The 15,067-nt window shown below is 56.6% G+C and overlaps 1 protein-coding gene across 1 annotated transcript; it reads right to left on the minus strand.

Annotated features, from left to right (window-relative positions):
- Positions 1–603: 603 nt before the first annotated feature.
- On the minus strand, positions 604–14,588 carry CCDC27 (coiled-coil domain containing 27). The gene is made up of 13 exons (XM_061187165.1): positions 14,403–14,588; positions 13,734–13,866; positions 12,617–12,727; positions 11,883–12,040; positions 9,272–9,451; positions 8,404–8,499; positions 7,907–8,131; positions 7,723–7,867; positions 7,375–7,505; positions 4,846–4,923; positions 4,393–4,605; positions 2,252–2,356; positions 604–729 (listed from the first exon to the last, which is right to left on the minus strand). The coding sequence occupies exons 1-13, from the start codon at positions 14,586–14,588 to the stop codon at positions 604–606; spliced, it is 1,887 nt and encodes a 628-aa protein (XP_061043148.1).
- Positions 14,589–15,067: the final 479 nt, after the last annotated feature.

Below are 15,067 nucleotides of genomic sequence, written 5' to 3' on the forward strand. Positions count from 1 at the left end.
AAGAGGCCGAGGACTGACTAGGTTCAGCACGTGTTTGTGTGCCGGGCACAGGTCTCTGTGAACGACACTGACAAGCGTGCCTGTCCTCGCAGATCTTTCATCTCAGGAGCGATGGATGTGAACAGAAGTGCCGCAGCCCGACCCATCTTCTTCCACGGGGTCGCACCGGCAAAACAGTGCCCCAGCCGGGGAGCCCCTGCCAGGGGAACCGCCGCAGGTGTGTGCGGCAGAGAAGGACCTCTGTGGGGTCTGAACCGAATGCGGTGGACATGAGCCCAGTCTCAGGCCTCCTACACCTGGGACCACCAGAGGGCAGCCTGCTCAGCATGGGGTCTTCCCAGGAAGCAGCCAGGGGTGCAGGCTGCTGTGCTGACCCCCAACGAGTGAGTTTTGGAATGGGGGGTGTCCATGTAGCCCAAGCTCCCCTGTGTGTCCTAGTGAAGGAGAAGGTGAGACGGTGGCCAACAGCAGGTGTAATTCTGAATCTGGGCACAAGGGTGGGGCCGTGGGGGGCTGACGGAGGGGAAGGGGGGGCACACAGGGCACACCCAGGCTGGGTCCCGGCCTCCGCTGGACTGGCTGCGCCTGGGGTCCTAGTTGGGCCTACTTGGAGGTTATCTTCTTGGACTTGCTGGGCGAGGATAAGATCTCCGACTGCTGCAGGGGGGGCACTTTGACCCCCTTCTGTTTCAACTGGTTGTAGTAGTCAGTTCTCTCTGAGATGATCCACTAGAAAAGACATGCAGCAGCGTGTGCCCAGTCCTTGCAGGCTCCTGGGACGCCACCCTTCCCTCCCCGAGAAGAGCCCGCTGCCGCAGTGCTGTGCTGGTGAATATTTACAACCTGTTCTCCAGGGGAAAATAAAAAGCTCTGGTTTGTAGCATTTGTCAATTTCTGTTCTGAAAGCCCTCCCACCAGGGCTGATCCAGCCACAGGGGTGAAGCCAAGAACTCGGAGCTGGGGAGAGATGCCCACCATCGGCTCCAGGTCAGCTCACCCCTGGAGTCTGCCCCAAATGCACTTCTTAGTCCTCTGGGAATTGCTGGGAGCCCAGACTCCCAGAGACCTCAGAGGCCGTCAAGTCTTAACCTCAAGTCCATTCTGTCCTGGGTGCAGGGAAGGCTGTCCCACCCCTCCTCAGCCTCCTTCTCTCTGGCCCATTGCTGGTTTGTGTGGGGCATTGGCAAAGGAAGGGGGTTTTCCCTGGCTACTGGGTGGTGGTGATGACTCCTCCCATCCCCCTCCCCCCCCTCCCTCCCATCCCCCATCCCTCCCATCTTCTCTCTCCTTCCCCCCTCTCTCCTTCCTCCCTCTTCCCCTCCCACAAACGACAGTAACCAGGCCCCAGGCCCCAAACAACAGAGACCTCTCCCCAGGTCCCCATGCGGAGGTCCCCTCTGCCCCGAGGACTGTGGCCACCCGACAAGAGCACCATTAACTAGGGGCCTGCCCCACCTCACAGAGGAAAGGCACCAAGCCCCAGGGAAATGTGGGCCGGTGGCAGGTCATGGGTAGCTGCTGGGGTCTAGGGCTGTGCTGTCGAAGGAGGCTTGGGGCCCCGCACGGAGCACCTGTCTTTCAGGTGCTTTCCTCCCAGAGCTGTGGGCCCTGTGATGCCTGGAAGGCAGGCACGCTGTCCCGGGTACAGAGGGAAGCTCTACGGCTCAGCGAAGTCAAGTGACCGGCCCACAGCTTTGAAGCCAAGGTCCAGGAGGTGGTGACTTACTCCTGACGCCCCAAAGCTGCACTATTTCCCCTACACCGCCCTGCCCCTCGGAGGCCTCTGCCTGTCAGTGAGGAGCTGGCATGGACTAAGGCCAGGGAGAGGGTCCGTGCCAGACTCCTGGCTCAGCAGGGATTCCAGCGGAGGCCAGGCTGAGGTGCAAAGTAGCATCCTTGGAGGAGGCTGAGCTGGGCAGAGCCTGGGGATGGGCTCCTGCTGCAGGAAAATGCCCAGGACCCAGCAGTTTGGTCCCCTCCCTACCTCACTGGGTGGGTTTGCAGCAGCTGCTGCTGGGCGCTGAGTGCTGAGAGCAGCTTGGGGACATTGCCACCCGTTAGGGAGACCTAGTCCCCTCTGCCTAAGCAAAGAGAAAGGACTGTCCTGGGGTCACAGTAAAAGGGTGACACCACCAGGACAAGAATGGGGGTCCCTAGCCTCCCATCCAGGCCTCTCCCCTCTGCCCCCAGCTGCAGACCCTGGAGCTCTGGCGTGGAGACGTGGCCCCGGGGACAAGGAGGCTGGGTATACCTGCAAGGCTTCCAGGATGTCATAGTCAGAGATCTCGGTGGCCAAGGACTTGAATCCTATGGTGTTGAAGGTGGCCTGGATGATCTTGTTCCTTAGTCTTTCGAGCTGTGAGCACAAGGAAAATAACCAAGCTCGCCTTTAGCGGAGGAAGGCAGCATCCTCCACACCTGCCACCTTCCTGAGGTTCTAGGGAAGGTAGACCTGGCCTCACTTTTCCTGGCTTTAGGAATTGGAATCAGGGTGGGAGAGGTCAGCGTGGTCGCCTTAGAGCTAGAAGGTGCCAGATCACAACCTGGACCCAGGAAGCTTAACACCAAAGTGCGAAGACTTTCTCCCACATCAAGTTTTTTGTTTGTTTGTTTTTAATTGAAAAAGCAAAACCTGCATATGGTCGAAACAAAACAAAACAAAAGCTCCAAATGACCCCCAGACCTTCCCCCCTTCCCTGAAGGAGCTTCAGCCACAGTCTCCTGCTGACCCCCAGGAGACTGTCAGTGGCGCAGAAAACGTCCTGCAGACTCCGTCAGCCCCCCTTTGGTCATTGTACTCCCTCCCTTCCTCCTTTTCTAAATGACTGGGAGGCGCTCCATGCTGTGGACATCTGCATTAACCAGGCGTTAACCAGGCGTTAACCAGGAGTTAAGCAGAATGGACCACTGAGGCTGTCTAGTCTTTTGCTGCCATCAGCATCCTTGTGGGTGCTTAGGGCCCCAGCCCACCTCCCCAGAGGTGAGCGAATCATGCCTCCCAGTAATTTCAGAATAAACTCCTCCGATCTGCACACCAGAAGCCCTCAGACAGTGTCCGCCAAGTCACGGTGACAAGCTCAGCCCCAGCTGCTCACCCTCAGTGTCCGGGAGCCCCCCCGATGTAGAAATGCTGAGGGAGAGCCACGCTGGAGAGATGTGGCATTGCCTAACACCATGCAAGTCGGTCCACTTTACCTCTGGGACAGGGATGCCACAAGCCCCTGGACCTTGAGGGGGCAGGGGGCTTCCTTTCCTTCTTTCCAACATGGATTAATGCCAGCTCTGTGCCAGGCACCATGCTAGGTACAGGGGTCATGAGGGAAATGGGGGCTCACCCTCTGTACCAGAGGTGGCTCCTGCTGGGTAAGGGGTGGTAGTCACCTGGGGCAACCATCCACGGTGCCCCACACCCGGGCCTGTCTCAGGTATTACTCACCGGTCATGGCACTACTTCCTGCCGACCCCAGACTGAGCCTCAGAATCTTTCTCAACACAGCATTCTGGGCTCTACCAAACCCACTAGAAATGGAACCATCTATACACCGTCGCCCATCTAGCGATTTAGCTGGGAATGCTGCTGGATGGGAAACACAGTTTTATAAAAGAAAACAGGCAAGGGGGAGGGGCTCAGTGATGCTGTCAGCTGGCCAGCAGGAGGCCGGCCCCAACAGGAAAGAGAACACGGCTGGTTACAGGTGGCATTCCTGGTGGGTGGGTGGGGAAAATGTTATTTCAAAAGCCTGCACGCTCGGGGCCTTTACCTTTGCTGGTTTTGGATTCTAAATCAAGTCAGATCTTCTCTGACGGGCCCCTCCTAAATCCCCCGCCCCATGCCTTTGCTCACATCTAATGGGGAGCTCAGAATGGGGACCCTGCACTTCACACCCTAGCACCACATCCACGCAGCTCTGGGACCTCAGATGGACCATTTACCCTCTCTGCTGCAGGTTCCTATCTATCAGGTGAGGACACTCATGAAAGCCACATCCCAGCTTTGTTAACAGGGTTGAATGCCTTAATAAATGCTCAGAACAGCACCTGACCCGCAGCAAGTGCTCTCTAAGTTATACATGGATGGCATTATTATTACTGCTTCTCTCCCACCTCAGAGCCCTTCTCCTTCCTGGCTGGCCACCCACACCCCTGGGTCCCTTTCACAGCACAACCCAAGGGGCTCCTCCATAGACAAAGCCCCGACACCCGGCGCCCTCCGGCTCCTACGTCTAAGGCTGCCACGCCCGTTGCACCCTTGCCCCCTCCTCCACCAGCATTCCTGGACACAAGGGGTGGGGGGGGTGAGTCAGAGCACCCGTGCACCGTCCCCGGGGTCGGCGGTGGGCGGCGGTGGGCGGGGCCCCGGAGCAGGCCCTCAGGAGGGGGGAGCCGGCGTACCCTGGACTGGGCGCTCTCCAGGGCCACGCGGACCTGCTGTTCCGCCTGCTGGATCATCTCGTTCTTGCTCTGCATCTCCTCCTGCAGCTGCTTCCGCCTCTGCAGGCGGTCCTGGCTCTGGTTCACCTGGGCCTGCAGCTGGCTGACCTTGGCCTCCAACTCCGAGACGGTCTGTTCCCGCTTGACCAGTTCTTTCTCCAGCTCTGACACTTGCTGGGGGCGGAGAGACGGAGCAGTAGGCCCACCTGCCCCCCCTCCTTCCCCTGAAGACGGCCCCCTCTCCCCGAGCCCCTCGAGTCGGCCCGGCCCGGCCGTGGCAGGGACCCCTGCCGGCGTCTGTGCTTCTGGATTTGCTGAATGGGGTGGCGCCCAGTGGCGAGGGGTCTGCCAGCTTCCTCTGCCCCACCGGCACCATGCGGGCCTGCGGCTGCCCCCTGACCACCCCGCGGGCACCTGTCGGAGGAAGAGGTTGTCCTTCTCAATCAGTCCCATCATCTCCTCGCGCTTCTTGTCTTCCCGGAGGTTGGAGAACTGCAAGGCAGACGGGGCTTCGCTCAGGGGCTGGGGGGCGAGACACCAGACAGCCCCCTCCCTGAACTCAGTAAGACGAAAGCTCCGCGGTTGGTTTCTGCTGGACGGGGAGGGGAGGAGGGGCGACACCAAACACACTTGGGAGGCTGGCTCCAGAGCCAGCAGTGGGGACAGCTGTCAGAGCCCCTGGAAATCTCAGAAATTGGTGGTTCTGGGCTGTTCTGGACGTGGAAACCAACACGACGAGGAACGTTGTTTCAGAAACCAGGAGCCGCAGACTCGTCCCTGACCGGGAGCTGCCGAGCGCCCGCCCTTTTTCCACCTGGCAGGAGACTTGATGCCGGGGGGCTGCGGAGGGTCTCTGGCCTGGGAGATGCCAGGCTCACTTGGTGGAGACCCCCAGCTCCAGGTGCAGGATGTAGGGGCTGAATGTGGAGACTGCAGCCTCTGCCCGACTTGGTCCTAAAACACCGGCAGCTGGGCCTTTACTTTCCGGGAAAGGAATTCTCCCAGTTTCCCAGATTCCAGGAGAATCTGGGCAAACCAAGAGGAGAGACCCAACAACATGACCACTGAACGAACTCTCCGCTGAAACGCCCAAGACCAGCTCTCTGCCGTGAAGCACAAAATTATCACTCAAGGGCTCAGAGCTTCCAGGCAGCTCTGACCTTGGAGCAAGATTCTTGCAGGAATAACAGAAACCAAAAACAGACTTACAAAAGGAGCTTATAGGAGATAGAAATGGCACAAGAAGCCAAAACCCATAATTATCACTTACTTACGCTCTCAGCGAGGTCAGAGACATACTGCAATCGAGAAACAAAATGAGAGTGTGCTTCCAAAAAAGCGGGGGAGGAACATTCAGAGAACAAAAGCAAGATCTTGGGAACTGTAAATGAGCAAAATTAAAGCTCAGGAGGAGGGCTGTTGCCAAAGTTAAGGAAATCTCTTAAAAGTGGGACAGAAAGACAAAGCGATGAAAGGTAGGAGGGAACAGACAGGAAGGAAAAAGAGACCAGAAGGGGAGGTCCACTGGCCGATTGATGGGGATGCCAGAAGGAAAGTTCAGAGGAAACAGAACGAAATAAAAACTATATAAACAAAGAAAAATTCTAGAACTGAAGGACACAAGTTTCCAGTTGGCCATTGAGCGCCCAGGACAAATGAAAACAGACCCTTAATAAGTCCCAACTATGGACGCTTCTGCACACGAGGGACAAAGGTGGGATCTTGCAACTTTCCAGAGAGAAACCAAGCACCACCAAAAACTGTGTTGTAAGAAAGCACAAGAGTCAGGATGAGTTTGGGCTTCCCACCAGGAACCCTGGAAGCTCGGACACGTGGAGCAATGCCTTCACACTGCTGAGGGAAAGTGCTTGCCATACCGGAATTCTATTCCAACCAAAGTCTATTAATGTGTAGAAGAAGGACATTTGCAGAATGTCCTTACGATGTCCCCCAAATTTTACCTTCACTCATCTTTCTCAAAAAACTACTGAAGGATGTGCTCCAGTAAAAATATGGGAGTAGGTCAAGAAAGAGAAAAGATGTGGATGGCAGCGGCTTTAAAATGTGGTTTATGGATCTTAATACTGTTTCACAAAACATGTGTTTCAGTCACGTGCGTGTGCACCTGATAACTGTCTCAATGATGTAAATGCAGCGTCCACTCACTGACGCTGTGATGGAATAGTATGGGGAGGGGGAGGAGTTCCCGGGTGGGGGAGGCAAGCGAGGAAAGAGGGAAGCGTTAGATGATGCCAAGATGGAGAAATGTCTAGAATGGGCATTGTAAGCATGCAATCTCAAGATACGAAGAGCCAGCCCTCAAGAATCAGCTAGAAGAGTTGAAAGCGGTTGTCTTGGGGGATGGGCAAATGAGAAAGAGAAGGGTTGGACTCCTGTTTCGCATAATAAGCCTGGGGAACTGTTTGGTTCCTTAAGCTGTGTAGCTTTGTGCACGAAAAACTTGGATAAAAATAAAAGCTAAATATGCTTCAGGGAATTCCCTGGCGGTCCAGTGCCTAGGACTCCACGCATGCTTTCATTGCCGAGGGCCCTGGTTCAATCCTGCAAGCCATTCAGCGTGGCCAAAAAATAAAATAAAATTTAAAAATAAAAATGCTTCAGTGCATTGGCGATCTCCCTCAGGTCACCAATGCACTCGGCTCATTGCAGTGGCGATCTCCCTAAGGTCCATGGGGCTCTCAGCCCTGGGACCCAGGAGCCAGGAAACGCTTGAGAAGTGGCCAGGAGCCCAGTGGCCCAGGAGACAGAGATGACTGCTGGGGACAGAGGGCAGCGCAGAGCACAGCGGGGCAGGGTGTGAACCCCAGCTCCTCCACTATCAGCTCCCTAGTCAAGCGCCGCCATCAGGGGGATGGGACGGACGGCAGCGGCCCCAGAGCCCCAGAGGGAGGATGCCTGTGGCGTGACGGGGGACCCCGCCACCTTGTCGGACATGGCTTGCAGCTGTTGCCTCCGCTCCCACAACTCCTTCTGCAGCACCTCGTTCTCCGTGTTGAAGCTCTGCAGTTGCGATTCTTGGATTTCCACTTGTCGTTGTAAAGACATGATGGCTCCTGGGTGAGGCGAGAGCGAGAGGGGAGGAGAGGGGGGCTCGTCACCGCGTCATCCCAAGGGCTCCAGGCTGAGACTCCAGGCTGAGGGCTGCTGGCTCCCAGCCCGGGGCTCCGGCGCTGCCGCCACGTGGTCCCAGCTGAGAGGGACACAGGGCAAAGCCGGCAGAGCTGGGCATGCTCGCTGCTGGCCCCGCCTCATCACCCTCCAGCATCCCACCTGTTGCCAGGGAGTGTCTGGTCCTGGTGACCTCGAGCTGGAACTGGAACTCCTGGACCAGCTGCTCGTACTCCTCCAGCTGGGCTCTCAGCTCCTCCTCAAAGGCGTCGGCCACGGAGCCAGCCCTCCTCCTGCCCGCGGCCTCCTCCTCCTGCATCTGCTTCTCCTCATCCAGCTCCATCACACCCTCCGCCTCCTCTTCCTCCCCCTCCGCGGCCACCACCATCCCCGCCTTCTCCTCCTCCTCCTCCTCGCCTCGATTCTCCTGCAGAGCCCCCTTCCTGCCGGCACCGGCGCTCGCCCCCTCGTCCGCCGCCCGCTCGGCCTCCCCTTCCAGGCCCTCTTCCTCCTCGTAGCTGCCTCCTTCCAGGTCCTTGCCTCCGTCGGCCACGGCGTGCTCTCCCTGAATCTGGGGGAGGGAAGGGGATGCTGGGCAGGACTGGGGGCACCCCTGTGGAAAGGGGCTCGACCATTCACGGGGGCGGAGGGTGCATTGCGATGGGGGCCCCTGGCCGGCACCCCCAGGGGGAGGGGCTGGGGGGGTTACATCTCCAGGAGCTGCCCCATCACCCCTCCCCTGCTCCCCTCAAGCGCGGCCGAGGGTCTCGCCTGGGCGAGGACCACCGGGTTAGGACAGCAGGTGGGAGCCTGTGGCCTGGGCATAGCGTGGGCAGCCCGCACCTGCTGCCTGTGCTCCGGCTCCTCCTCGTCTCGGAAGAAGGTTCTAAGGGTGCGCGGTCTCCCCTGCAGCTTCGGCGCGGACTCCGACGGCCGCTCCTGCAAGAGGCCCGTGGGAGCCTCAGGGCTGCAACCTGCACCTTCAGCTCCCCCAGGGGCCGCGCCGCCGAGACCTGTCTTCCTGGAAGGGGGACCCACCGTCCTCCTGCCAGGGGCGCCCTGTCGGTGGGCAGGGGGCCATAGTGTGCAGATGGCAGCCCTGGGGGGCCGTATGGTTTCTGGCTCCCCCCCACGGAGCAGCCCTGGCGAGTGGCCTGGCAGTAACCAGCACGCTTGTTTGGAGGAGCTCGGCGGGGGCCAACCTCAGACGTGCCTGCAGGTCACTGCCCTGCACTGCCCGCTCACGCCTGTCTGGCAGCCCCCAGGAGGCCGGGGAACGGGGGTCACGGGACGATGCTTCCAGGCCTCTCCAGACTCCTGCTGCCCCCGCCCACCAGTCCCCCACCATCGGTGCCTGGGTAGCTTTTTCCGGCGGTGGCCAGAGGGTCCGGTGATGGTCGGAAGCCTCCAGCCCCCACTTCACGCGAGGACCCAGCATAAACACTGGCTGTATCCCCAGACGTGAAAGAAGTCAGCTCTCAGACTCGGTGACTGCTCCCCTGGGCCATGCAGAGCCCTACCCCGACCCGCCTCTTCCAGGGCGCCCACCAGACCTGGGGGAGGGAGAGGGGGAGGGGGAGGGGGAGGGGAGGGGGAGGGGAGGGGAAGGGCCCACCCCGACGTTACAGGCAAGGACACGGAACCCCCGCAGCTAGAACAGGTCAGGCTAATGCAAGCCACCGCCGCCCGCGGAGTGCCTGCCTCCGCTCACCCTCATGACCTCGCTCAGCCAGGCCTCCTGGCTTTTGCTCTGCAGGAAGCATTTCAGCTGCTTTCTCAAGGCCTCCCTCTCCTCCTGGAGAGCCAGGATCTCCTCGTCTTTCTTCTGAACCTGCACCTCCAGCTCGGAGAGGCGCTGGACTTCCTTCCCCAGTGCAAACAGGCGCCGGTCCTGGGCAGAAACAGGGCAGCCCCGGGCGTGGTCAAGCCACTCAGACGCACCTCCAGCACCGCCGGCCCCCAGCAGAGCAGCAGCTCCGGGCCCAGGAAGAGCAGGCCTGCTGCCCTGGACCCCCCCCACCACCCGTCCCCAGCCACCTGCTGCTTAAGGGCCATCCTTGCCCGGGGATCTCCTGGCAGCCTCCCCTCCAGGCCTGGCTCCCGGTCAGCCCTCAGGTGTGACCGAGGACACCTAACCAGCACCCCCTCCGAGGGCCACCTCTAAGGGGCTTGTCAGGGCTGGGCCCACTGCCCCTCAACCATCCACTCTCAAAATCTCCATGCCCTCCATTATTCAAAACTGAAGACAAAATAAAGGTGTTTTTGGACAAACAGTAACTGGAAGAATTTGTCGCCAGCAGAGCTGAACAACTGAGAGAAATACTAAAGGGGATTCTCCAGGAAAGAGGGAGGGGGTCAGAGACAGAATTCTGGAAGGAAAAGATAACTAGGAGTCGTCCAAATGTCTAGGAATTAAGTGATAGGCTTCCACGGAGCCCACGAGTCGAAGAAGAAGTCACAAAGGAAGTTAGAAAATATCTTAAACTGAATGATAACAAACATTTGGACACGTCAAGACGGGCGAATAAAAAGCTGTGATTAAGGACAGATTTATAGCCTTCGAATGCATGGATTAGGGGAAACAATGGAAAATCAATGATCTAAGTATCCATCTCAAGAATTCAGAAAAAGAACTGGAAATTTAACCTAAAGAACATAGCAGGAAGAGAATTTTTAAAAATCAGGGCAAGAATGGATGATATAGGGAGATGGGGTACGGCGGGGAGAGGTGAACACGGCAAATCGGCAACATTTTAACATTCGGGGAATCTGGAGGGTATATGGGAATTATTTACAATATTAAGTTAAAATAGTCACGGAGAAATCCCATTTCTTCACCCAGGCCATGGTGATTTAAACACCATGTGTCCAAACCAGACGTGGTTCCCGGGAAGGGGATGCTCCTTTCCTCTGGGGCTGCTGACTTTGCAACAGTACAACCTTGCTGCTGCAGGTGGTGCTACCTGCCACAGCGCAGACCAACACAGAGGTGAGGGAAGGAGGACCCTGAGGACATGCTGTGAGCCCCTGGGGGCAGCCCAGCCTGCAGCCCTTCCCCTGGAATTCCTTTTCCTAGCAGCTCTGCAAAGAGTATCCTTTTACGTATACCTGTGAGACTCTATCTAATTATATCCTCAGGCTAGTTTCCAAAAGTGGAATTGCTTGTTCCCATGGTATGGATGCTTTTTAAATTGTGAACTCTAAAAAATAAAAAAAAACAAATTATGAAATCTATCATAAAATTAGAGGTACAGTTTCGGGAATAAAGATAAAATGAATACTCATGGGCCCACACTATCAGGGCTCATGAGTCCCCATCATGTGCCCACCAACTACCCAGCATTTTGTGTGACATTTCCATAATTGTCACTAGAGCTTCACGAGCTTAAAACAAAAACAAAAACGTTTAAAAAAAACCTTGAAGCTGATTCTAAGAGAAGACTTTTAACATTGATAAGACTGGTGGAGAGAAAAAGAGAGAAGGCACAAGTTAACGATGTCAGGAACAAAAAAAACAGGCAATCTTCTGCAGAATCTTCTCCAGACTTTGGAAGAATAATACTAAGAGACTCTTGTGCACTGAGTTAGGCTCATAGATTTGAAAATTTACATGAAATGGACACATTCCTAGAAAAACATAGCTTACCAAAACTGAAAGGAAAGAAAAGGAAATCGGAATATCTTAAAAGGAATTGAATTTGTTATTTTAAAAACCAACCCTGTAAGAAATTGCCAGGCACAGGTGGCTTCAATGATGAATTCTTCAGAATTTGACAAAGTAATAACACCAACCTTATGCAAACTCTTCCAGAAAATAGAAAAAGAGGGAAAACTTTCCAACTTTTGTTGTTGTTGTTATGAGGCCAGAAAACTCTGACACCAAAAGCAAACAGGGAATGACAAGGTGGGTAAATTACGGGCCAGTCACTCTCATAAACATGGATGAAAAAGTGATACCACAATGAATCAACCCGTAGGTAGATCTTTGCCCATCAAGCTGATTATTACTATTTTAAAGGATATATGGATGTTGAAGGTCTTGACTCATGGGGGGAGCTGTGTAAGAGTGGGTGACATCCAGGCCAGCCTAAACTGCCCCCGACAGGGATGAAGATGGGCAAGAGCTAGGCTTGTAAAACATCTGATTCGTAGAAGCCATGAGAGGGGGTCTGGATGTCAGTTCAGGCCATGTCTGGGACCTGCTTACACAGCCAACCAGATACTAGAACAAGAGCCCCCAGGGTCGGGCATCCTCTCGGGCCGGATGTGGAGCCGGGGCCCGAGGACCAGGATCCGTGCCCGGGCTCCGCGCTTGGCCGTACCTTCTCGTGTATGACAGAGATGTACCAAGGTACCCACTTCCTTGGGTAGCTGTGCCCTAGGACCGGGTTGCTGGGGGCCGGGCTCAACACCTGGGATCCACTCTTCTTCCGAAGGTAATTGAACTCGCAGGCACTCTTACTAAAGGGAAGCCGGCAGCCTGTCAAGAGGTGGGGCGGGGGGGGGGCTCGGTCAGACTCTCCCCGAGCTGAGTTGCCCCGGATCTTCCGTAACATCCCCCTTTCAGGATTCCCCCTGAAACCTTTCCCTGCCCAGCTGGGCTCCTCTACATCCTTGTTCATCCCCTACACCCAGCCCAGTGTGTATGAGAGGCATCGAAACACCCTTCAAGATTCCCAGAGCCTGGGGGTCAGGACAAGAGGGGGCATCCTGACTCTGCCCTGTGCACAGGGGACACTTTTGAGGAGTTTCCTTGAATTCAGGCAAAGGAGACGTCTGGGGGTGGATTTCACCGCTGGATAAACAAAAGTGTTTGTCTGTAGGAACAGTGCATGTGGGTCCCTCTAATCAAGGAGGGATGCATCCCAGGGGCCTGTGTAAGGTACATAGGGCCAGGCAGGCGGTCCTAGGAAGGGAGTTCCATGGGGCATGATCGGGGTGGCTCTGCGGGGAGCAGGGGTCCCTGCAGGTGAAGGCAGAGGACCTCAGGGCTGGGGTCCAAGGAGAGAACCCCATGGGTCACACGTGCCCCAATGCCCAGGAGGCCCACCCTCACCGTCCACCTTCGTGTCCAAGCTCTCCTGACCAGAGAGCGGGTCCTCAGTCACCTTCCAGGTCTCAGAGCTGACGCACGTGTCCTCGGGCAGAGCGAGAGTCGTGGCTGAACCTGCAGGATGGTGAACGTGCCAACAGATGACGGCTAAGGCCGAGTCTTCCCAAGACCTCCAGGACAGAGACTAGTGTTTCTTTCCCTTTTAAATGTTGGGTAGGGTTCAAGGCGGTTTTCTCAGCGGATGCATAGGATTGGACTATGCGACTGAATCGAAACATAGTTCTGTCCCCCTACCCACCACTGGTGTGTCCGCCTGAAACAGGTCAGGTGCAACTTAATCTCTGCAATTTGGTGCATCCCCTTCCCTGGAGGACAGCCCCGTTCCCTCCTGTAACAGTGGCTCCTCCTCAAAGTCCTGGAGTGCTGGCTGCTCTCTGAGGCCCTGGCACTGAGAAAGGGAAGCTTAGAGCCTGGACGGGTGGGCGAAGCCCCACTTTTGGTGACTGCCGCCTGAGATCCACGGACAGGACCCCAGTTGCTGGCTGCAGGCACTCGGCCTCGATGTCACCACCACTAAGGATAATGCTGTGTGTGGGGAAATGGGAGTAGCCTAGGTCCTGGAGCTGGAGGTCTGGGACGACACCTGGCCTGACCGATGCCACTCGGGTGACAGCTGGGCGCCTTAGCTGCCCTCTCGGAGCCTCTTATCCATATCAGAGCAACGTAGGCTTAGACGAGAGGCTTGCTAAGGCTCCTTTCAGGGCTTGGTCCCTAATGAGATGCCTTTGGCCCTATGGACCTCTTTCCTGAAGCTTCCAGAATCTTCAACCTTCTCCTCCCCTGTCCCAACCCTAGTGAATCTTGGTGAGTGAGACAATAGAAAAAGCAAGAGGGCTGGGAGACCAAAAATACAGGCCTTTCCTTCCCTCCCTCCCCCCTCCCACTCTGGCCTCAGCTGAGAGCCAATTTCAGAGCCAATTTCGGTGTGGACGCCGCACACGTCCCCTCTGGCCACCCCCGCAGGCTGCTGTGTGCCAGGACCCCGTGTGGGTCCTGGACTCCGATGGGTGGGTTGGGTGGGGGGGTGGTGCCCACGTGGGGCCCCGCTGGACACGCTCACCATAGTGGGTCATGGACGTGGACCTGGTGCTGAACTGGGGACAGCCCGGACGTGTGAGAAACTTGCGCCAAAGCTCCTCCATTTCAGACAGGAAGTCGCTGTCCTGGGGGCTGGTGTCCTTGTTGAAATCTCTCTGAGGAGCAGGAAAATGAGACCAGCAGGAGAAGAGGGACCCGGGAAGCCCCTCTCCCATCTGCTGGCGGAGCGCCAGGGCCTGGCCGTGTGTGCCGACCACAGTGGGCTGTTCCGTCCCGGAAAGCTGGCCGCTTGATGAGGGCCGTGGGGACCCTGCTTTAGAAGTTGCTGTCGGCTGAGCCCAGAGCCAAGTCCACTTAGGAGGCCCCTGGGGAGTGGGGCGGCTCTCCAGTCTCCCCCAGCACGTGGTACCTGCCTGAACCTTCCCGCCCGCGCTTTCTCTTCCTTATTTTCTCTCCTCCCCGTTCCCTCCTTCTCAAGACTTCCCTAAGGAAGGCTCAGAGCAGACACTGCATCTTCTCTCCCAGTCTCCATCCACTCCCAGAATCCACCCACTGTAATCCATCAGCCAAGCTGATTTGGGATGCTCTTATCAGCCCCCCACCCTCCAGGCCTTTCATCCAGTGGGAGAAGCAGGTCATCTCCTGATGACCTGCATATGGCCAGGCCATCCTTTCTCCCGAGACTCCGTACCATCTTCCTGTAGTAGCGGTTGATGGCCTGAGCTGACTTGCTGAGGGAGCGCTCTTTTTGGCGAAGTTTCCATTCTGGGGTCTGTTCGTCCCGGCTGGCCGCTTGCCGTAGGACAATCAGGCCCTTCTCTAACCAGTTGGGCACCAGACTTTTCTTCTTGGGCGTGCTGGCTCTGATCGGTAACATCGGAAACGTGGAGCAGAGAGCCAAGGTTGGCCACCTGAATGATGACTTGGACCTATCCTCCGGGTCTGGAGCAGGGTGTCGAGGGGAACACAGCCCCAGTCATGGATGTGCAGGTCCAAGCACAGGCCGGGAGAAGACCAGCTTCCCAAGCTCCACATCCTAAGGGGTCCTGGGAGCAGTCTATGACATCACAGATGTCTCCATAGAAACAGAGAAACAGCGCCTGTCATCTGTCTTAATTTTCTGCTGGGAAGGGGAACCAGAAGCTGCTTCGCTGTACACACAGAATGTTACAAGCACAGGAGAAGTGCCCCGAGGCATTAGCAGCCCATTCTTCTGTTTTCTTTTTTCCCCATCATTAGTATTTCACCTTATTTAACAATCTGACACTGTGTCAGTGGCTCTGATGTGAAAATTTAACCTTTTCAATTAAAGTCCACACTTTAGACACATTTCTTTTTGTTTAAACTTTGGGTCTA

This window comes from Eubalaena glacialis, chromosome 3, assembly GCF_028564815.1.
Source record: "Eubalaena glacialis isolate mEubGla1 chromosome 3, mEubGla1.1.hap2.+ XY, whole genome shotgun sequence".
In the NCBI taxonomy this organism is placed as follows: Eukaryota; Metazoa; Chordata; class Mammalia; order Artiodactyla; family Balaenidae; genus Eubalaena; species Eubalaena glacialis.

What these genes read in the sequence shown, in the direction of transcription:
- CCDC27 (XM_061187165.1), bottom strand. Translation starts at nt 14,588, where the DNA reads ATGTTACCGATCAGAGCCAGCACGCCCAAGAAGAAAAGTCTGGTGCCC. An exon ending in ACCGCTACTACAGGAAGATG is followed by an intron (nt 13,867 to 14,402) that starts GTACGGAGTCTC and finishes CCTGCTCCTCAG; the next exon opens with AGAGATTTCAACAAGGACAC. An exon ending in GGCTGAGCGAGGTCATGAGG is followed by an intron (nt 8,500 to 9,271) that starts GTGAGCGGAGGC and finishes GGCCTCTTGCAG; the next exon opens with GAGCGGCCGTCGGAGTCCGC.